Genomic DNA, 22625 nt, shown 5'->3' on the forward strand with positions numbered 1-22625 from the left:
TACGACGACAATATCTATAAAATGCATTATTTTACTTTGTGCAAGAAAAGATTACATTACATGTAACTTTAACCTTTGATGACATATGCAGACAAGGCAAGATAAATACATTTATTTTGTATTTATATATTTTAGGAATTTTTTTTTTTTATGGATAAATACATCTTAAAACGTACACAAAAAATGGTCTGAAAATCAAGTAATTTAGTAAATTTTAGTAAAGATCCTGCAGGAACTCAACTGTCATGTACACATGGAAGTGCAAACCTGGGCCACAAGGTATTAAACTACTGGGTATTTGGCCCCCGAGTGAAAATGAGTTTGACACCCCTGTGGTAGATGAGGGCCAGAGTAAACATTCAATCCAGGCATAACCAATAGACTCTAGAGCTGCAATTTAAACACTCATTGTCTTTATTTTTTTATATACATATCATGCAACATGCACTAGAATCAATGTGTTATGGCAAAGTAACATTTAAATGTTTTTTGTTTTTTTTTTTTACCACACTTTGAAGACTCGGGATCCAGTTTTTGCTTGAAGGCACGTGGGAAAACACATGGTCAGCCAGCATCCTTGCACTGACGGGTCAGAACCAGACTGGTCAGTACTGGGTGTCAGGGATATATCTGCAGCAGCAGCAGGGGTGGGGGTGGTTACTGGTCCCAGGTCAGTGAACAGCTGCAGTGGTGGAGCAGAGAAGCTGATGTCTGACCTGGAGCTGATGGGAGACACGTTTAACAAATGCAGAGTTGGGGTCAGTTACGTATAATTGTGATCACGTAATTGATCATTATTTGCAATTATAATGTAATAACAACTACAATTGTAATTGAAAAAAATCTGTCATAATTGAATTGAACGAATGACTCACCTGTCGATGGAGGTCTGGAGAGTGGAAGGGGAGGCGGAGGGGGAGATGGTAAGCTGCTGGTGCCGCTGTGGACTGGCCATGGACACGTAGTCCTCCAGGGAGGACGCGGACGGACTATGGCCGGCCTGAGGAGACATCGTCATGTAGCCTGGCCCTTCCTCCTCCTCCTCCTCTTCCTCTGTCATCCCCCAGTTCTCCTGCAGACTTCCTGCATGGACTTTCATCTCCAGGTACCTCAGGGGTGTCACACTCGTTTTACTTCAGGGGCCAAATATGGAGCAGCCACAGATTTTGTAAGAAAATGAGTATTTTAATCATTATTGTGCTCGAGTTTGTACTTCCAAATAAATAAATGATTCAATATGTATGACACTGATAATATCAAAGCAATAAGTGGCAGATATTAGTCTCTGCAGGATCTTCACTTTCAATTTATTTGATTTTGTGGCCCATTTTTTAGTAATTTGGTGAATATTTGTGCAGTCATTTGAAAATATTTCCAGGATTCTTGAATAATTGAGTTAATAGTTTGAGATTTCCAACGACTGCCATCATGTGATATAAGCCTGGGGGGAAAATGTGAGAGTTGCTAATATTGTGGAGTTTTATTGGATTTGAGCATTAATTTTGAGATATCTAGTTGGTAATTTACACAACAATTCAAGGTTTCTCTGACTTTTTTGCTTTCTGCTTCTGGTCGAATTGGATGCTCTAAAGCAGTGTTTCTCAAATGGTGGTACGTGTACCTCTAGGGGTACGCAATGGCACAACAGGGGGTACTTGACAGAGGAAAATTAACAAATAAAAAGTCAGTGTTGGTCCCACCACAGGTGTGAGATGATCAGAAATGATAAAAACTATAGAAATAAATCAATTCAGGAGCCACTACATCAGTGTTTTTCAACCTTGGGGTCGCCTGGCGTTTAAATGGGGTCACCTGAAATTTTAGATTCAATTTAAATTATGATATCAAAATGAGGTAATGATCCAAAAAAGGTTGGTAACCACTGCACTAAATACTGTTTTTTCCCCTTATTTGCAAAATGAGATTCTTTAAAATGTGTATTATCACTCATTAATTCCATCATTATGTTCTATAGTTTGGCCCCTGGGCCTTGAGTTTGACACGTGATGTACCTGCTGCTGGTTGACGATGGACTTTGACCTCCTGGTGTGTCTGGATTGTGTAGAGTTGGGTGATGTGTTGGACTGGCTCTGACGTCCAGTTTTCTGGGAAGCTGAGTCATGGAGCAGTGTGGCCTCCCAGTCCCTGACTTGACCCTACATCGGGTTCTGCAGCGTTTGGAAGGAAGGACGACTGGAGGCTGGTGGTTTGAGGATGGGGAGCGACTGAAGTCTGGGAGAGCTCGTAATGACCGAACCGTCTCACGAACCGCCTCGTGAATGTGCTGCGCCGACGCTCGGTCTCCTGTGAGCAGCCGACATCAAACTCGTTCATTTGGGATGTCATAGGCCGTGTTCCAAATGTCATACTAATGTACTACTCATACTAAGTCTGATGTCAAAATGAGTATGTAGTGCATTCACATTAGATAGTATGGAAAGATTGAGTACGCGAGTATTCGATTTCAATCACAGCCAAACCACTGTGTACTGTGTACAGTATACTTCAAAAACGCACTACATACTCATTTTGACGTCATACTAACATACTGAGTAGTACATTAGTATGTTAGTACAAGGAGTACGTTAGTACGAGCGGTACGTTAGTACGAGGGGCACAAGTACTGTATGTACGTATGAGCCGTACGTTAGTATGTTAGTATGAGTAGTATGTTAGTACGAGTAGTACGCTAGTATGAGTAGTACGTTAGTATGAGTAGTACGTTAATACGTTAGTATGAGTAGTACGTTAGTATGAGTAGTACATTAGTACGTTAGTATGAGGAGTACGTTAGTATGAGTAGTACGTTAATACGTTAGTATGAGTAGTACGTTAGTACGTTAGTATGAGTAGTACGTTAGTATGAGTAGTACATTAGTACGTTAGTATGAGGAGTACGTTAGTATGAGTAGTACGTTAATACGTTAGTATGAGTAGTACGTTAGTACGTTAGTATGAGTAGTACGTTAATACATTAGTATGAGTAGTACGTTAGTATGAGTAGTACGTTAGTACGAGTAGTACCTTAGTACGAGTAGTACGTTAGTACGTTAGTACGAGTAGTACCTTAGTACGAGTAGTACGTTAGTATGACATTTTAAACACAGATATAGAAACAAATACAGCTCAGGTGTGACGCTCAAAGACCTTGATCCCTCGTTTCCATCCAGATCTCCCCAGGACCGTTTGGTGCCGACCGTCCCAGTTCGAGGTAAAACAAACCGTCCAAGTGTCCGAAGCGGCGAACGCTCAACAACGGGATAGTGACGGAGGGAAGGACGTCGCCCGCACTCACTCTGACCATGATAAGGGACGTAGGGGTCAAGCAGAGCCTGTTCTCCCCGGCAAGGAAACGAGAACTTCCCACACCTCTGGACTTCACCGTGACCGGCCAAACCTTGGACAACATTTAAGGGAATCCATTTACCGTTAATGTTTTCCTACTTCTGTTAAAACCTAAACGATCGGTTGTTACCTCTTTGAAAAAAGCCGACGAAGGCAGCGTGCAGTACCCGTCATCCTCTTCATCAAGAGGCTCCTCCTCCCTCTGCTCTTCCTCCATCAGTTGTTTCACGGCCACATACCAGTCCTCCTGCTCCTGCTGGTCGTCCATCACCAGCACCATGGTCTGGTCCTTAGCGTACAGCGCCACCATGTGGCCTCTACGGGAACCGCCAGTGCGGCTAACGCCAAGACAGCAACGCAGGTAGATTACCCTAAGGGAACATGGTTTAGCATTTAAAAATAATAACATTATGGCTGTGTTCCAAATAGCACACGAATATACTATACACTATAAACTCAATGAGTATAAATAAACATGTGGTCATTTTATCCATGAAACTTCATTTTGAAGATTTTGGAGACCCGCCGTTGTGCAACTGACAAATCTTCCAGTTAACTTCAAAACAAGAGCCCTATTTACAAAAGCACTAAAAACTAATGAAAAAGAAGTAGATATGCTTTTGTTTTGAAAAGGGCATGTTCGATTTTTAACTTGAAGCTCGCAATGCATTATGGGGCAGTGGAGTATGACTAGTGTGCCCACCATGCGTACTCAAACTTTCCATACTATCCAATGTGAACGCACTACATTGGGGGGGGGGGGGGGGGGTCAAACTCATTTTAGTTCAAGAGCCAAAAATGGAGCAGTTTTATCTCAAATGGGCCACAAATTTTAACCAAGAAAATGACATTAAATGACATTATTGCACCATAGTTTGCACTTCTATATACATAAAACAAAGTGACAGATATCAGTCCCAACAGGATCTTCATTTTAAATAAGATTTTGTGACAAATTAATATTTAATTAAGGGAAATATGTCATAATTTAAGGAATTTCTAAAGATTTTGAAGGAATTTGGAGTTTTCTCCACTGTTCAACTTTCGAACACAGCCTGTCTTTTTTTTTTTTTTTTATTGCTTTTGTACACTCCTGCACAAATAAATGCCCTTCAAAATAGAACCCGTCAATAAACAAAAACAAAAAAAAAAAAAAACGGGTTCAGTGTGACTAACCCTTGTTTGTTGGAGCTGAACAGAGTCGTTTTACTCGCCAACTTCTCCGTTGACGTGTACTTTTCCAAACTTTTGTACCATTCCAGTCGGCTGGGCCCCGTGTGGCTCCCGGCCATCAGGATAAAATACCTCCTGTGTCCTCGCTCCTGCTTCCTCAGGTAACCCCGTTTCACCACGTCACTCTGCGGCCCCGAGGACGCCATTAGAGCACCGGCCAGTGGGACTAAAGGGACCAAAGGGACAGAGGCACAGCCGGTGCAGAACAGCTCCTCGTAGTAATGAGGACGGGGCCCCATGCTGCGACCGCCCCCTAGGTCCTCAGTCTCATTCCCAGGCTCGGTCCACAGATTATGGACTGCTGAAGACTTCCTGCTAGGTCGTCCATCACCACCCTCCGCCATTTCACTCAGGTGGGGACCAAGACCTGCAGGGCGAGACCAAAAGGATATTGTTTCACACTACAGTCAATACCAAACTCTCATTGATAGGGATGGGCGATATCGACCAAAACTCATATCAATAAACAATATAAATCTTCATATTTCTAATTAAAATAATTTCAGACCAGAAAAAACTATTCTGGGTTAAATTTGCTGATGCAAAATGCCACACAGGCTCATATTAACACACAGCAGCACAAAAAGTGTCACTTTTGGCTTTTTTCCCCTATAAGGGACAGCACGTGTGAGTGAGATGTGTAGTGTGGCTTGTTTCGTGGAAGGTCTGGGTTAGAACGCACTCAGAAATCCATCTAGCTGTGCTTTTCATGCTGTTATAACGAAAGCAGCCACTCTTAACACATGTATTTTAAAACAAAATGAGCTATAATATACACATATATATACACATATATATATATGCAATATTGTAATTTACTTTATCACCAAAATAGAAAACTCGATATATCTTCAATCTCGATATGATGTTCATACATCACAGTGTACAAATACACCATCTTTAGACTTTTATTTTGAAGGCACAAAAAGCCAAACAGATGTTCACAAAATGAAATATATCATTAATATACATTTGTAAAATCGTTGACAATTCTCCAACATATTGTCCAAAATGTACTTCAAACCATTTTAAAAAGCAAAATGTTGTTGTTCAATGATCACTTAAAAGTTGAGTAATAAAGACTTTCAAACTAAAAACTACAAGTGGAAACTAGGCTTGTTGAAGCATCTTAAACACTTCAAAATAAATGTCTAAAATAAACACAAAAAGGGTAAATGTCTGGATATTTACATTTGGTGGGTCAATATTTTTTTTTATATAATAATTTTTAAGGAACAATTACCGCACGAAAAGGAAAGTTGGAAATGTTTAAGGGTTTCTTTTATCTTAATTCATTTTAAGACATTTAAAAATAAACAAAAAAAAAAAGTTCATGGTATATGGTCGACATTGTTTTACGCAAGGTAATTTATAGTTTTAGTTATTATTGTTCAAGATATAAATACAACATGGACGTTTGCCCAAAGATACACAACAACAGGACATTTTTTTTCTATTTAATTTCTCCTTCAGTGCAACTAAAGTGCTACTAAATGAAAGTAAATAATAACATTTTACCTGAAAATGAGTGGAAACATAGCAGTAAAGTTGTGCTGACACGCAGAGCTGCGCCGGAAGTGTCTTTTAATTAATCTGCACGTGCACTAGTGCAGCAATCAATGCGGCCTTCAGGGACAGCTGGGAAAAATCTAAATTTCTCCACCTCATGTGTATTTATTCACACAATAATGGGCAACTTTTATCACCGCAAAATGATGATATATGTGTATTTCTTTTGTTATGTTTTTTTAATTATTAATTTAATTTAACTTTTTTTTGTATGTTTTTCTGTTTTTATTTATTTTGGTAGTCATTTTGTGTGTGCATTTGTGATATTTTTTTGAGATCGTTTTGTGTATTTTGTATTTATTTCTTTTTAAATGTATTTTTCTAAAGTAATTCTTGTATTATTGTTCTGTATATTGTTCTCTTATTTTTTTGTGAGTTTTTTGTGGTTTGGGAACAATTTTCTGTATTTTTCCACTGTTGTTTGTGTATTTTTGCTATCCAAAAACACACAAAACAACCACAATAATACACAAATGAATCGAATGGACACATTCATCTTTTGTTCTATCCTGTGTTAATGCTCAGATGAGTCATTATTTTAAATGCTGACATGAATATTGATTAATGTGTGCATTCACATTTTTGTGGCATTTTTGCATTAAGCGCCTGCATAAAACTGTTTACGTGCTGATGTAACTTCCTTTTTTTAACGAGAGTAAAAACTATAAAAATTAGAATAAAAACTGTCATGTCACTTTAGTGGATCTGGAACTTTTAAGACTTTAGAGGAAAAATGACAAACTGAAGTGTACAAACTACACATTTTTATATTTCAATATGTTAGAAAAGCTGTTGTTTGTCTTTCCTTTCCATGCATAATGCTTTCTCATAATAAAATACAAGTATAACAGTTTGTGATCATAACTTCTAGTGTAAAATAAACACTTTAACCACTTTTATTGTGTATAAAAGTCATCTTTGTTGAGTGGATTTGTTTGGAAACACAAAAGTGAGCAACTCTTATTCCAGTGGGGGCCAAAAACAATGGGATTGTCTGATTTAAGTGGCACATTATCAATATTCATGTCAGTATTTAGAATAATGACCAATCTGAGCTGTAATGTAGGAAAGAATCAAAATTTTTGTGTGTGTGTGTTTTTTTTTGTGTGTGTGTGTGTGCAACTCATTTTGGTGTATTTTGTGTGTTTTTAGATTCATTTATGCATATTTTTGGAGTGGTTTTGTATATATTTCAGTTATTTTTGTGTATACTTGTAGTCATGTGTGTTTTTGGAGTAAATTTGTCAATATTTGTTGTCTTTTTGTGCATTTCTCTGTAATTTTGTGTAAACGGGGGCCACAAAAATGGGATTGTCTGATCTTAGTGCCACATTATCAATTTTCATGTCAGTATTTAGAATAATGGCCAATCTGAGCTTTAATACAGGAAATAACCAACATTGTGGTGTGTTTTTGGATTCATTTATATGTAATTTTTGAGTCGTTTTGTATATGTTTCAGTAATTTTTTGGAATTCTTGAAGTCGTTTTGTGTCATTTTGGAGTTTTAGGGGTCATTTTGTAAAAATTGGCTCTTATTTTGTGTGATTTTGGAGTACATTTGTGTGCATTTAGGAGTCATTTTGTTGAAATTTGCTTTTTTGTGTGTGTGTTTTGTTTTTGCTTTGTGTGATTTTAAAATAATTTTCTTCGTTTACTTTTGGGGGCAGAATAATATTAGATCGAGGGCTGCATGTGGACCCCGAGCCACCATTTGCCATGTTTTAAGTGATTTGAGACAGCAATCTTTAACAGGAAGTGCAGTTTCTCAGTTTTTCCTGTTACTGTAACCGTTTGTAATAATAACAACCACCTACACAGTTTGAGTTGAGCAACTTCTCACTTTAAGCTTCTATCAGAGTTGAAACAGTCTAACCTAAAGGTCTCACTTCAGGGGTTCAGGATGGTTGGTCTCCACAGTGTTCTCAGTCTGGTCCTCAGCAGGAAGGTTCTCCATCAGGTTCTGTGGGTGCTCGGTTCAGCACTGGGAACCCTGGCTGTGGCTTGGCTTGTGAGGTTGCTGCTGCGTCACGCCAGGTACACGCAAAGGTTGTCCTGCTTCAGTAAGCCTCCAGTTCACTCATGGCTGATGGGACACCTTGGACAGGTAGGACACAAACACAGCTCCTTTTATCAAAGTTAGTCCACGTTAGTCATTTAAATGCATAACATTGCACAAAATCACTCAGAATGGCAAAAAAAATACACCAAACAACAACAAAATTACACAAATGTATTCCAAAAACACACGAGACAATTAAAATATAGAAAAAAATATTAGAAAAATACACAAAACAGAAATAATGCGCAAAATAACACCAAAGAAACTCACAAAAATTAGAAAAAAATGCCCAAAAAGAAAACTTTACTCCAAAAAACACACAACATAACTACAAAAACTGGCAAAACTAGAATAAAATACTAGAACAATACACAAAACAGCAATAATACACAAAACAAGTGCAGAAACACACAAAATGGCTCCAAAAAACACACTAAATTACAAGAAAATTGCCCAATAGGACAAATTTACTCCAAAAATACACAGGACAACTACTAATATATACACAAAAATACACAAAACAGCAAAAATACACAAAATGACTAAAATAATTACATTAAATTACACAAAGAGACAATTATACACAAAACTAACAGAAAAATACATAAAACAACAGCAAAAACACCCAAAAATGACTCCAAAAAACAAAAATTGCACAAAAGGAAAACAAAACGACACAAATTTTGTCTGATAACACACAGGATGACAACAGACTTGCAAAATTACCAAAAAAATCAAGAAAAGGATGACAAAAAGGTCACAAATTAGCAACAAAAACACACCAGAGGACTGCAAATGCACACAGAAATAGCAGAAAAATATACAAAATGCACAAATTAATTCCCAAAACAGACAAGAATACAGATATACACAAAAGTAACAGAAAAATAAAGAAAAGGACGACAAAAAGTCACAAATTAGCGACAAAAACACACACGAGGACTGCAAATATACACAGAAATATATAAAATGACGACAAAAATGACTCCTAAAACACCAACCCCTTTGTTTATTGTATCAATGCTCACGTTGGACATGTATGTAAATGCTGATGATGATGATGATGATGTGTTAGATGCAGAGCACAGAAGAAGGGCTCCAGCAGGTGGATGTGTTGGTACGACTGTACAAACACTCGTGCAGCTGGTTCCTGGGGCCTTTCTATCACCTGGTGAGAGTTTTCCACCCTGACTACGTGAAACCTCTGCTCATGGCCCCTGGTTTGTTCCATCCCTCCTCATCATCATCATCACTCCCTGTTGTTTGACTTCATATGTGACATTTCTTCTTCCGTTTGACCTCCTGAAGCCAACATCACAGTGAAGGATGAGCTCATTTATGACCATCTGCGTCCATGGCTGGGTGAGCGACAAAGTGTTTCAATTCCATCATTAAAACGACAACAGACCAATGAAGTAATGGACTTTATTTTTTGAGTCTTGTCTTTTTCGCACCAGGGCAAAGTCTGTTGATCAGCAGCGGAGTCGAATGGGCTCGAAAACGACGTTTGCTGACTCCTGCGTTTCACTTTGACGTTCTGAGGAACTACATCGCTACGTTTAACTCGTCAGCAAACACCATGCATGTACGGCCAGACACTCAATGAGTAGAAACTGTCAACTATACACTATAAGCATGATTAGGATGATGAGCGTTCCAACCACTGACGTATAGTTTCCCAAGATGCATTTGGAACCTACGACGACGAGAACCTGAAGCGTTGTTGATTCTCCGCCTTTAAAAGTTCTGAAAACATTTTAAATGAGAAAGTGACGAATTAGAACATCAACATGTGCTCATTTGATCCATAAAACTCACGGAAACACGTTTCATACAGACATCGATCTTGGCATAATATTTAACGTCAAAGCACCTAGGGCTGGGCGATATGGAGCAAAAACCTCGATATTTTTAGTCGTACCAGAAAAACTACTGTGGGTGAAATTTGCTGATGCAAAATGCCACACGGGCTCATTTATTACACGTCAGACTTAGTATGAGTAGTACGTCAGTATGACATTTGGAAAACAGCCTGATACATTTATGACCTTTTCTCTTTCTTCTTCATTGTTTCCAGCAAAAATGGCGCCGCCTGGTGGCTGAGGGCAGATGTACCCTCGAACTATTTGGCCATGTCTCCCTGATGACCCTGGACACGCTACTAAAATGTGCCTTCAGCTACGACAGCAACTGTCAGGAGTGAGCCTATTAGAGCCGATAGCGGTTTAGAGTAGAACGTAACCCTGCTGAGCCCTGTTTTTGGTCACCTTTAGGTCCACGAGTGAGTACGTGTCGGCCGTCATAGAGCTCAGTGACCTCATCATCGCACGCCGGCAGAAGATTTTACACCATTGGGACTGGATTTACTACCAAACACAGCAGGGGAAGCACTTCAAACGCACCCTGAGTGTGGTACACAGGTAGTTTAAGACACACATGGGCAGATGACATGAAAAATGCACAAAACAAAAGCATGAAAGACGAGAAAAACACAGAAAACACTCAAAACTACTGCAAAAATGAACAAAACGACTCAAAAAATTGACTCAATTACAGAAAATGACAAGAAAAAACAACAAAAAGACAACAAAAGCAAAGAAATGACTCCACAAACCCTAACAAACAAGCAAAACAACAGAAATACACAATATGACTCCAAAAAAAAACCATACATTTTACAGGAAAAATACACTAAAGGACAACATAAATGCACAAAATGCAATCATAACAAGCAGGACGACAACAAACAAACACAGAATGGCAGAAAAACACACACAATTACTATAAAAAGACTTTATTTCCTCTGTTAACGCTCAGATTAGTCATTATTCTAAATGCTGACATGGATGTTGATCATGTGGCCCTTCGATCAAACAAACACATATTTGTGGCCCCCATGGTGATAGAAGTTGCCCACCTCTGGTCTATGAAGAGAGAGAACATATAATACCTTTAATTATTCAATCAATGTAACTGCTATTAATAATTTCTCCACTGGAGGGGGACTGTATACCGTATATATTGTATTGTTTTTATTCATACATTGTATACATCTATGGGCATTAAGGACACACTATTTTTAAACACACCTTAAGTAGTTCAGGGAGGCCATCAAAGAGTGAGGCACACTTGTGTGAAGACAGAAGGAAATATGTATTGTTGTATAACCCTGCTGTCCAAATCCCTCCTCTAATGTGTGATAGGACTTTATGTATCTAAACTATGTATGCAAATATTGTTTGTAATGTTTTTTAGGTTCACCAGAGAAGTGGTTCAGAAGCGTCGCGCCCAAATTAACCAACGGACGGGAGAAAACTCTCGTTTCAGCTCGCCGCCACGGAGGAAGAGTGACTTTGTGGACATCCTTCTGCTGTCAAAGGTTCGAGACGATTCACACCAAGCTGGTTCCTTTTTGTTTTGTGGAAAAATAGACAATAGTGATGCAGGAATTTGGTCAGAATTAACATAATCTAAATATTTCATCTCAAATAAGTGTTTGACAATACATTAAATATCACTAAATGATCTTTAAAAATGCCAAAAAGGTGTTTTTGGAGATATATTTTTTTCTAGAAGTGTTCAGAAATCTTGATTTTCCTAAAGTGAGGTGATAGTATTAAATATTTTTTATTATCAAGACCTTTTGACATTGTTCGCAAAATAACAACTTGTTAGCCGTATCAATACAGACTTAGTGTAAAAAAAAGATTTAGAATATATTTTTCAAATAACGTAGCACAGACGGACTGGGGGCCACATGTGGCCCTCAGCCTGATTTTGTGCGTCACCCAGAGTAAATGCAAAATAAGACTCCAAAACACACAAAATGACAACAAAAATAGACAAAATGACTCAAAACACACACATAACGATGACACAAACACACCAAATAAGATAAATATATGGATATACAAAGTTATAACAAAAATAGACAAAACCCTTTGTTATTTCCTGTATTATTGCTTAGATTGGTCGTTACATTTTTGTATAGTCCGATGACTGCAAAAACACACAAAACTACTCAAAAAACGCACATTATGACCAAAAAAAAGTACCAAAAAAATGACAGGAAAATATCTGATACAGCAAAATGACCCCAAAAATACAATGTGTGTGTTTTCCAGGATGAAGATGGACAAAGCCTGTCAGATGAGGAAATTGAGGCGGAAGCGAACACTTTCATGTTTGCAGGTGATTCACCTGCGAAACGTGGCCAAAACGCGATCACGGCTGAATCGTTATCGTCAAAATAAATGAGCGTATTTGATCTGCAGGCCATGACACCACAGCCAGTGCCATCTGCTGGACTTTATACAACCTGGCACGTCACCAAAACTTCCAGGAGACATGTCGACAGGAGGTGATGGATGTGATGCAGGGACGAGATGGAGACGACATCAAGTGGTCAGACGGTGCACGCAAGATAACGTTTCATCACAAACAATCGTTTTATAAACAGGGCGTTAGAAGGACACGGTTAATGACAAAACTGACTCCAAAAACGTGCAAAATACACAGAATGAGTTTCAAAAAACACACAAAACGACAACAGAAGCATAAAAAAGTACACAAAATGACAACAAAAATACACAAAGCAATGTAAAAACATACAAAAGGACGACAATATACAGAGTGATAATGAAAACACACAAAATGCACAAAACAACAAAAATATAGGACAACAAAACGTCTCCAAAAACACAAAAATGACTGAAAAATACACAAAATTACAACAAAAACGCACAACACAACACAAAGACATCCAAAAAGGAGAAAAATATACTAAATGACAACAAAAATCCACAAAAAATGAAGAAAAAAAAACCTACAAATTGACTACAAAAATACATAAAAATGACTCAGAAAATACAAAATTACAACAAAACAACCAAAAGTAAAATACAACAAAAATGCACAAAATGACTCCAAAAAAAAAAAAAAAAATCAAAAACACACAAAATGACTACAAAAAATGCAAAATTTAAAAAAAAGCATAAAACAACAAAAATATAGGACAACAAAAAGCTCCAAAAACACAAAAATGACTGAAAAATACACAAAATTACAACAAAAACGCACAACACAACACAAAGACATCCAAAAAGGAGAAAAATATACTAAATGACAACAAAAATCCACGAAAAATGAAGAAAAAAAAAAAACCTACAAATTGACTACAAAAATACATAAAAATGACTCAGAAAATACAAAATTACAACAAAACAACCAAAAGTAAAATACAACAAAAATGCACAAAATGACTCCAAAAAAAAAAAAAAAATCAAAAACACACAAAATGAAATAAAACATAAAGAAATGAAAAAATACACAATACAGTGTCAAAAGCATAAAAATGAAACAAAAAACACACAAAATGACAGCAAAAACAACTAAAATGGGACAACCACTAACACGCATAATGACTCCAAAAACACAAAGTTACAACAAAAATATAAGACAACCACAAACACAGAAAATGACTTCAAAAACACCCAAAATGACTGCAAAAACACAGAGAAATAACTCCATGAATACAAAATCACAACAAAAACACCCAAACTATTGTAAAATATACAAAATAACGAAAACAGAAATTACTACAAAACTGCAACAACAAAAAAAACACAGAAAACAACACAAAACATACAAAATAAAAGAAAAATATACAGAAATGAGCAGAAAAATGCACAAATTTACTCCAATTACTGTACCATATTAATTCTCAGATTATGCAATTAATCTGCACATTAGTAATAATGTGGCCCACAGTTCAGACGATGGCTCCTGCTGTGATAAAAGTAGTTTCTCTGTGATTTAAAGGGAGGATCTGAGCTGTTTACCCTTCACCACCATGTGCATAAAGGAGAGTCTGAGACTGCACTCACCTGTGCAGGCGGTGACCAGGAGATACACTCAGGATGTGACGCTGCCCGGCAACCGGGTCGTACCACAGGGTGAGAACCGTCGTTCCTGTGACTTTTACAAAGGAAGTTGTATTTGAAAAAGTGCAGACATGTTTGTTTATGTTCTTCCTCCTCAGGTGTGATCAGTTTGGTCAGTATTTACGGGACACACCACAACCCTGCAGTGTGGACAAACCCAGACGTAAGAGCTTCACAGGTTCATCTGAACTATAGAAAGTGACAAAAAATACAAAAAAACGACTCCAAAAACACAGTTTCAACAAAACATCAAAAATATAGGACAACAAATACACAAAAAACAACGTAAAAACATACAAAAGGTGGAAAAACATATATATTGATAAGAAAAACACACAAAATGAGCACAAAAAACTCAAAATTTCAATAAAAACACACAAAACAACAAGAATACAGGACAACAAAAAACGCACAGTAATAACAAAAACCAACAAAAAGCTAAATTTCAACAAAAATCACATAAAACATACCAAATAAGGAAAACGATTGATTGATTGAAATGACAACAAAAATATGCATAAATGAAAATGAGAACACACAAGAATGACACCTAAAACACGCAAAATGACTCAAAACCAGACAGGAATAACCCCATAAACACAAAATGACAACAAAAACCCACAAAACAATGTAAAAACATACAAAAGGTGGAAAAATATGCATAATGATAACGAAAACACACAAAATGACTATAAAAAAACGCTAAAATTCAATAAAAACACACAAAACAACAAAAATGCTCAGTAATAACAAGTTATGACAAAAAAAAAAATGCTAAATTTCAACAAAAATACAAAAACGACATAAAACATCCAAAATAAGGAACATTATTGAATGATTGATTGATTGAAATGACAACAAAAATATGCCAAAAATGAAAATAAAAACACACAAAAATGACACCTAAAACACACAAAATGACAACAAAAATAAAGGACAACCACAAAAACACACAAGAAACGACTCCAAAAACACAAAGTTACAACCACACACACAAAACAAGGTAAATATAGGACAGTTAAAACACACAAAATCACTCAACAACGGACAGAAATAACGCCATAAACACAAAATTACAACAAAAACACACAAAACAATGTAGAAACATATAAAAGGAGGGGAAAAATATACATAATGATAACAAACACACAAAACAACAAAAATATAGGACTCCAAAAACCCACAAAATGACTCCAAATCCACTAAAACGTCACCCACATTGATCAAGGTCTAACAACGTCATTGTGTCTTTTAAACAGGAATTCAACCCTTTACGTTTTGACCCGGCCAACATGACAAGCCGCTCCTCTCACGCCTTCATTCCCTTCTCCTCAGGCCCCAGGTTTTTATTTTTAATAACGTACAGTATATCCATCTATATGAAGGCAAAAACAACAACATACTGTATCTATTGACAGGAACTGCATCGGACAGAAGTTCGCCCTGGCTGAGCTGAGGGTGGTGGTGGCGTTGACCTTGATCAGGTTTAATCTGACCTTTGGGGGGGAGGGGGGGGTACGTCGTCTGCCTCAACTGGTGATGAGAGCGGAGGGAGGCCTGTGGCTGCACGTGGACACAGTCGACCAATGAATGACTATATATACTGTATATATAATATATACTTCATCTTCCCTATATCTAAGTTGTTTCAATACTATTGTCACATGTAAAGGCAGCACTGTAATAAGTTGACACATTAAAGCCTCCTTTAAACAAATAAGTATTCAATCGTTGCTCTGTGTTTATCGTGACATCATTGAAACGTAAAAATCAAGTCAGAATTAAGAGAAACAAAATCATAGCTATTAGACAAAAAGTCATAATTTCAAGAATGGCATAATTAAATAGAAAAGCTACAAGATAAAACATCATAATTACAAGATGAAAAGTCGAGAGAAAAAGTAAAAAATGTGATAAAAAGTTATTCATTAGAAAAGGTCTCAATGAAAAAAATATATTTAGATAAAAATGCAGAATTTTAAATGGAAAATGGTCACTTTAAGGGAAGGAGGGGAAAATCATAATTATAAAATAAAGTCATAAAATATTAAAATGTTCTAATTTTACCATAAAACGTCAGAATTATGAGGAAAAAGTCATAATTACATGGTAAAAAACATTAGAAAAGGTCTTAATGAAAAAGTAATATTTAGATTTTAAAAAAATATGTATATATATGAATTTTAAATTGTAAAATTTACATTAATTTTGATGGAAGAAAAAAAACATTATTATAAGAAGAAAAGTCACAATTATAAGAAAAAGTTTTAAGTAAAAAGTCATTATTGAGGGGGAATAAATCAATTATGTCATAATTGAGAAATAAATTCTATACCTAAGATAAAAAAAAGGAAAAAGATAAATGTAAAAATATTCCAAAATGTCATAATTATAAGATTAAAAAAGGCATAATTATTAGATTAGTCATAATTGTGAGGAAAAAGCAAAAATGAAGAGATAAAAAGGCATGGTAGCACTTTATAAATAATATAAAGTGTGGTATTATACAATGCTACCAAAGGCATAAATACAAACGTCATATTTAAGAGGATAAATAAATAATTTAGATGTGTATTGGGGACATTTTATGGTTATTTAAATAAAGTTACTTTAACGTAGCGCTTTGATTTGACTTCTGTTGTTCTTTGCGCTGTTTAAATAAAGTTGAGTTGAAAAAAAAAAAAAAAAAAAAAAAAAGTCAGAAGTGAGAAACACTTTCACTTTAGTTCTCCATGCTTTTCTCTCCTTTTTAAACGTGTGTTAATGTGTTAGTGTAAAAGCTTCGGCTGGTCCTCGGTGATGTGTGAGTGAGCTCAGCCCGGTGCTGCGCTCCTTTGGACCGGCTCGGAGCCTCCGGTGGGTCCGCCGGTGTCTCGCAGGATGTTGGCCGTGTGGCTGTGCGTGTGGACGGCTGTGGTTTGCGCTCAGGCCGGTGAGTTTAACCCTGTGAACCTGCACAGATACAGGTTCAGATGGAGAACTGGACCTGGAGCTAGAAGTGTGTGTATATGTGAGGGTTTACTGGTGTTAACTGTGTTACCAGCGCTACGGCCCCACCCTTCTTCTTCTTTTTTTTTTTTTTTTTTTTTTTTTCTTTTTTTTTTTTACAATTTTATGTTTTCTAAAACAATTTTGTATATTTTTGAAGCCATTATGTGCATTTTTTTGGTCGTTTTGTGTGTGTGTTTTTTGTTGCTTTGGTTGTTTTTTTTATTTTTTATTTCTGTGTATTTTTGTTGTTTTGTATGAATCGTGTGTCATTTTGGAGTAAATTAAATTTTTTTTAAAAAAAATTGTTTATAGTTTTTCTTATTTTTTGTACATTTATTTGTAGTCATCTTGTATGTTTTTGGGAATAAATCTGTGCATTTTTCTTGTCTTTTTATGTGTTCTTTGTAATATATCTATTTTGTCTATTTTTGGGGTGATTTTATGTATTTTTCTCCCCTGCTTATTAATTAATATTTTTTTTTTGTATTCTGTGTATTTTTGTATGAATTGTGTGTGTTTTTTGGAGTCTTTCAATTTTATAGTTTTTCTTATTTTTATTTGTAGTCATCTTGTATGTTTTTGGAGTAAATTTGTGCATTTTTGTTGTTTTATGCATTCCTCTCTTTTTATAATTTTTTGAAGTTCTGTGTATTTTTGTTGTTTTGGATGTTATCAGTCATTGTGTGTATTGTTGATACATTTTTTGTTATTTTTTTGTATATTTGCATATTTGCATTTTTTTTGGTAATTTTGTATGTTTTTGTTTTTAATTACTGTTGTGTATTTTTTTGCCCCTTTGTGTATTTTTCGAGTCATTTTGTGCATTTAATTTCCTTAAAAAAATCTCCAAAGTTTCTGACTTTTTTTAACACCCAAACCCTGTTGTCATTCACTATTCAGAGGTGATTGGACAGATCGGGGGTGAAGTGGTCCTATCACCACCTCCTGTTTCACGATCCATCATCAGCATCACATGGAGAAAAGGTGGAGACCTCGCCATCGAGTGGGAGGAAAAAACCACCATGGACAAATATCGTCAGTTCCAAGGTGTTCAGCTCTACTTCTGCTCTGGATCTCAGTGGGAAGTTGAAATGGTGTGAACTGGTTTGATTCTGTGTGTTTGCTTTAAGAGCGGGGCCACCTGAACACCACCACTGGAGAAATGACCATCACAGGCTTGACTTGGGCTGACGGTGGAGATTACACAGTAGAGATTAACGGCGTGATGGAAAAACCAGTTCACCTGAAGCTCATCTGTGAGTGGAGATTATTACCCAGAATGGGAGAGACTGGTCTGAGCTTTAATCACAGCGGGGGCCACAAAAATGTGATTATATCTAATTATAAGGGCCACATTATAGAAAGAAGAACTTAGGGTTTTGTTTTGTTGTCATTGTGTATTATTATTGTTGGTGTTTTCCAGGTCATTTCGTAGGATTCTGGAGTCATTTGTTGGATTTTAATGGTCGTTTTGTGTCTGTGACTAATCATTTGTTATTTTGTTGGCGTTTTGTGTGTTTTTTTGTAAGTTTTTCTCTATTTCTCTGTCTTTTTAATGCTGTTTTCTGTGCTTTCGGGTCATTTTGTGGGTTTTTGTGTGTGATTAACCATTTATTAGTTTTTTGTTGGCATTTCGTGTGTTTTTTGGTAGTTTTTTTGTTATTTTGTGTTTTCTCCAATTTTCTGACTGTGTTGGAGTTTTGTGTGTTTTCAGTGTTGTTGTTTTTTAGTTTTTGTCTGTGATTAGTCATTTATTCGTTTTTTGATAGCATTTTGTGTGTGTTTGAGGGTCATTTTGTGGGTTTTTGGAGTTATTTGTTGTATTTTCGCCCTCATTTTTGTGTGTGACAGATTATTTACTTGGATTTTAGTTGTCATTTCGAATAATTCTCTGTTAGTTTTGTTGTCTTGTTTGTTTTTGGTGTCGTTTTTCTGTCCGTGAAAACACCAGAAATGTGTTGGGAGGTCACTTTGGCAGAGTTTTTGATGGCAAATACAAGAAATCACAGTTAGAATACAGTAAAAACACTTCAACGCATCCATCTATGGAACTCCACATCCCATAATGCAAATCTCTGGCAATGTCAAGGAGAGAGCGTTTACAGTGGAGATGAATAAAACAAACTTTCGAGTGTCAATTTCATCTTTTTTCACGCAAATGTTCGATTTATTGGATTATTCAGAGTTGCGAAATGTATTTTTAAGTCTTGTGGATCTCCCTCCAGCGGCCGTCCCCAAACCCGTCATCACTGAATCCTGTGATGAGCAGGTAACCATTTGTAATCTGACCTGTGACGGAAACACGACTGGAGCTGAACTGTTGGCCTACACCTGGAAATCAGATGGAGGTCAGATAATGGCGGCCTCACAGAGGAATTTCATCATCACTAAGGTGTGGATTAGCGCGTTAGCACCGTTTGTTTACGTCTACTTTGATCTTTACGATTTCACTGCGTTTCCAGGAGTTTCATTCCAAAGTGAGGGAGTTCAGCTGCCAGATGGAGAACAGGTTTGGCATCGAGAGCAGCCAACCAATCAGAAACCCCCTCTTCTGTGAGTGATTGGACACGTTTTCCTCTCTGGGGTTCTCGTCTCCTGGTGATTTACTGTGTTTGATGTCCTCTAGCTGCTGAGGGTCCGAGAATATTTACTGGAGTCATCGTCTTCGTCATCATGTTGATCCCTGTGGTGCTGGCGGTTGTCATTCACAGGATGAAAACAGGTGAACCTAAGCCTCGCACTGACATAGAGCTGCTCTAAAACTGAACGTCTGATTGCTTCTTCTAGGGGTGTGGTTCTTCGATAAAGGGCCGATGTTCTGGACAGCAGGTCAGTGAAACATTAGGTTCATCATCTATCAGTACATGTGCTGTGGTTTGACTTTGTTCATGAATCCTTACAGACTTCTGGAGTAGGAACGAGAGAGGACGTAAGTTTTAACCCCGCCTTCAAAAAAATACATTAAATGAAAAAGTATTAATTCACATCCCAATAGAAAGCGACGCTGTTGAAACTAACGGATCCGCCGCGACTGAACAACAGGCACGAACAGAAGGTGAGATACAGACGCCACAAATACATCCATCCATCAGTAGATTATGTATCCTTTATATATATTAAAAAAAGGAAATAGATGGACCTATGAACTAGTAAAATTAAGTGTATGCCAGGAGTGTCAAACTCATTTTAGTTCAGAGGCCAAATACGAAACTGTTTGATCTCAAGTGGGCCACAAGGTAATTTCAATAATATTGTACTGTAGTTTACACTTCTATAATTATACAAAATATGTAGGAAACGGATCATATCCAAGCAATAAGTGATAAATATCAGTCCCAACAGGATTATCATTTTACATTTCTGTTTAATTAAGGGAAATATGTGGTAATTTGAGGAAAATTTAAGGATTTTGTAAGAATTTAAATTTTTTTCCAGCTGTTAAACATGAAAAATAACTGCAATCGTGCAATAAAGGCACCGGAAAAACTGTGAGCCCCTGCAAATATTGTTGAGTTTCATTCACGCAATGATTCATGTTTTCTTTGTCATTTTTACTTTTACCTGTGGGCCGAATTGGAGGCTCCAAAGGGCCTGATTTGGCTCCCTGGCCATGAGTTTGACACATGGTGTATACTACGGTAAATGACTACTAGTGTAGGGAAAAGAAACACGAGTTAACTGTTAAATGCTTATTATACGATCATTTTGTACTGATGATACATTAGGGGTGAGTTGGGGGCCCTGAAAGCCCCAATTTGGCCAGACCAAAAAAAGTGAAGTTTTCTTTGGTTTTGTCTTTGGCAGAGGAAACACAGATGATGTAGACGAAGCAGAAGCAGCTCAACGACACTACAGCATCTGACACGAACTCACAGGATGTTCAAAGGGAAACAAACGTATCCGTTACAAGGTTCTCAGCAAATTTATTTAATGACGAGATGTCACATTTTGAATTTGAAGTGACAAAGATTTCACTCGAGGTGAAGAAAAAAAAGGATTTTTTTTTGTGTGTGTGAATTTTTGGTTGCCATGGCAACATGCAAAGTTATACGTAACTTATTGCATTCTCTCTTGCATTTCATCTGGGAATGCAATTTCATATCTATATATATATATTTGTAAAAAACTGAATAATAATCGGTAGCTAGTGATCGGGACGCTGGACAGAAAAATATTCACTTTTACGCATTTAACTTTTTTTTTTTTTTAGCAGAATATACTTAAAGCTACATTTAAGAGAACACAATTCAGGTGTGACCAAAAAAAAAGCATGATATTATTTATATAAGATACAATATATAGAAAATCCTCTTCAAAAATAAAAGTGCAAGATTATTTTCTCTTTTCTTAGCAAATAAATTAATATCAGTTGCTAATGGGGATGCTGGACAGGAAAATATTAACTTTTAAGTATTTTTTTTAAATGCTTTTTTAATTTTATTTCTAGCAGAATAAACTTAAAGCTACATTTAAGAGAACACAATTCAGGTGTGACAAAAAAAAGCAGCATGGTTTATGAGGTAAACACTGAAAACATTTACTACCAAATTACCATCAACAATTAGATAAGATACAACCTATCGAAAATCCCCTTCAAAATAAAACAAGATTATTTTTTCTTTTAGTAATTTCTCGCGAACCACTGAAAACGGCCCCTTTTGAGTCCCAACCCACCATTTGAGAAACACTGATTTACTGTAAAGTTACATGTTTTGTACAATACAGGAGGATTATAGTGGAAATAAAGTAGGAAGAGACGTATTAAACTGGAATCTGTTACAGCACTGGTTTCCTGCACCAAGTGCAACAACAACAGGAAGTGAATACGACCTGTGCCTTCCTATGACGAGCATGGAAAGACAAAAATGCCAAGCATTGTTTGGCAACAGTAGAAGCTTTGTAGAGTTATCTGTGGTCACAGCTTTGTGTTTGTGTGTGTGTGTGTGTGTGTGTGTGAAACGCTCTCACTTTTAGGATGGTTTTTTTTTGGTTTTTGTTATGGGATATTTTCTATTCCTCTGTTAAAATATTAGTGAATCTTTTGAAGCTTATTTAAGGGACATGTTGCGAGTGTTGCACTGAGAAAAGGAACGTCTATGTTTATTTCTACCAAGGGCACTTAGTAAAGACTTTGTTTTTTAACCATTGTGTAATAAAAGCAAAATACAACTACTTTCCAGTTCAGTTTGTCTCCTTATAACTGTAGTTATTACTAACTGAAGGCACGGGGGCTACATCAGTCAGACCCTTGGGCTAATTTTATTAAACTCTGAACATAAATGTACAAAAATACACGATTAATCCAAAAACAACTACAAAAGTAACAGAACATTCAAAACTTTAATTGCAATACACAAAAATTACTCCCAAAACATACAAAATTAAATTTAAAAAAAGACTGCAAAACAACTACTGAATAGAAATGTTTAAAACGACGACAAAAATACACAAAATTATTGCAAATAAAATGCTAAATTACAAAAG

At 36.5% G+C, this 22625-nt stretch overlaps 2 protein-coding genes across 2 annotated transcripts; both read left to right on the plus strand.

Moving 5' to 3' along the window:
* The first annotated feature begins 8040 nt into the window (after nt 1-8040).
* cyp4f3 (cytochrome P450, family 4, subfamily F, polypeptide 3) lies at nt 8041-15740 on the plus strand. Its single transcript, XM_028472597.1, has 13 exons — nt 8041-8253; nt 9284-9428; nt 9517-9570; nt 9666-9793; nt 10286-10407; nt 10482-10628; nt 11464-11587; nt 12333-12399; nt 12483-12612; nt 14029-14162; nt 14249-14313; nt 15410-15492; nt 15569-15740. Exons 1-13 carry the CDS (start codon nt 8050-8052, stop codon nt 15738-15740), a joined length of 1575 nt encoding a protein of 524 aa, XP_028328398.1. The 5' UTR covers nt 8041-8049.
* A 1101-nt stretch (nt 15741-16841) lies between these two features.
* Nucleotides 16842-22313, plus strand: LOC114477476 (uncharacterized). The gene is made up of 10 exons (XM_028469805.1): nt 16842-17082; nt 18042-18188; nt 18272-18397; nt 19367-19533; nt 19604-19694; nt 19768-19863; nt 19929-19970; nt 20044-20070; nt 20137-20196; nt 20946-22313. The coding sequence occupies exons 1-10, from the start codon at nt 17031-17033 to the stop codon at nt 20963-20965; spliced, it is 828 nt and encodes a 275-aa protein (XP_028325606.1). The 5' UTR covers nt 16842-17030; the 3' UTR covers nt 20966-22313.
* Nucleotides 22314-22625: the final 312 nt, after the last annotated feature.

The sequence above is a fragment of the Gouania willdenowi genome, chromosome 2, assembly GCF_900634775.1.
Source record: "Gouania willdenowi chromosome 2, fGouWil2.1, whole genome shotgun sequence".
Classification (NCBI taxonomy): Eukaryota; Metazoa; Chordata; class Actinopteri; order Blenniiformes; family Gobiesocidae; genus Gouania; species Gouania willdenowi.

Excerpts from the sequence above, each read along its gene's own strand:
- cyp4f3 (XM_028472597.1), top strand. The coding sequence starts at position 8,050 with ATGGTTGGTCTCCACAGTGTTCTCAGTCTGGTCCTCAGCAGGAAGGTT. Across the intron at positions 10,408-10,481 it reads TACGACAGCAACTGTCAGGA|GTCCACGAGTGAGTACGTGT; the intron begins GTGAGCCTATTA and ends GGTCACCTTTAG. Across the intron at positions 11,588-12,332 it reads ACATCCTTCTGCTGTCAAAG|GATGAAGATGGACAAAGCCT; the intron begins GTTCGAGACGAT and ends TGTGTTTTCCAG.
- LOC114477476 (XM_028469805.1), top strand. The coding sequence starts at position 17,031 with ATGTTGGCCGTGTGGCTGTGCGTGTGGACGGCTGTGGTTTGCGCTCAG. Across the intron at positions 19,534-19,603 it reads GGAATTTCATCATCACTAAG|GAGTTTCATTCCAAAGTGAG; the intron begins GTGTGGATTAGC and ends CTGCGTTTCCAG. Across the intron at positions 19,695-19,767 it reads AATCAGAAACCCCCTCTTCT|CTGCTGAGGGTCCGAGAATA; the intron begins GTGAGTGATTGG and ends GATGTCCTCTAG.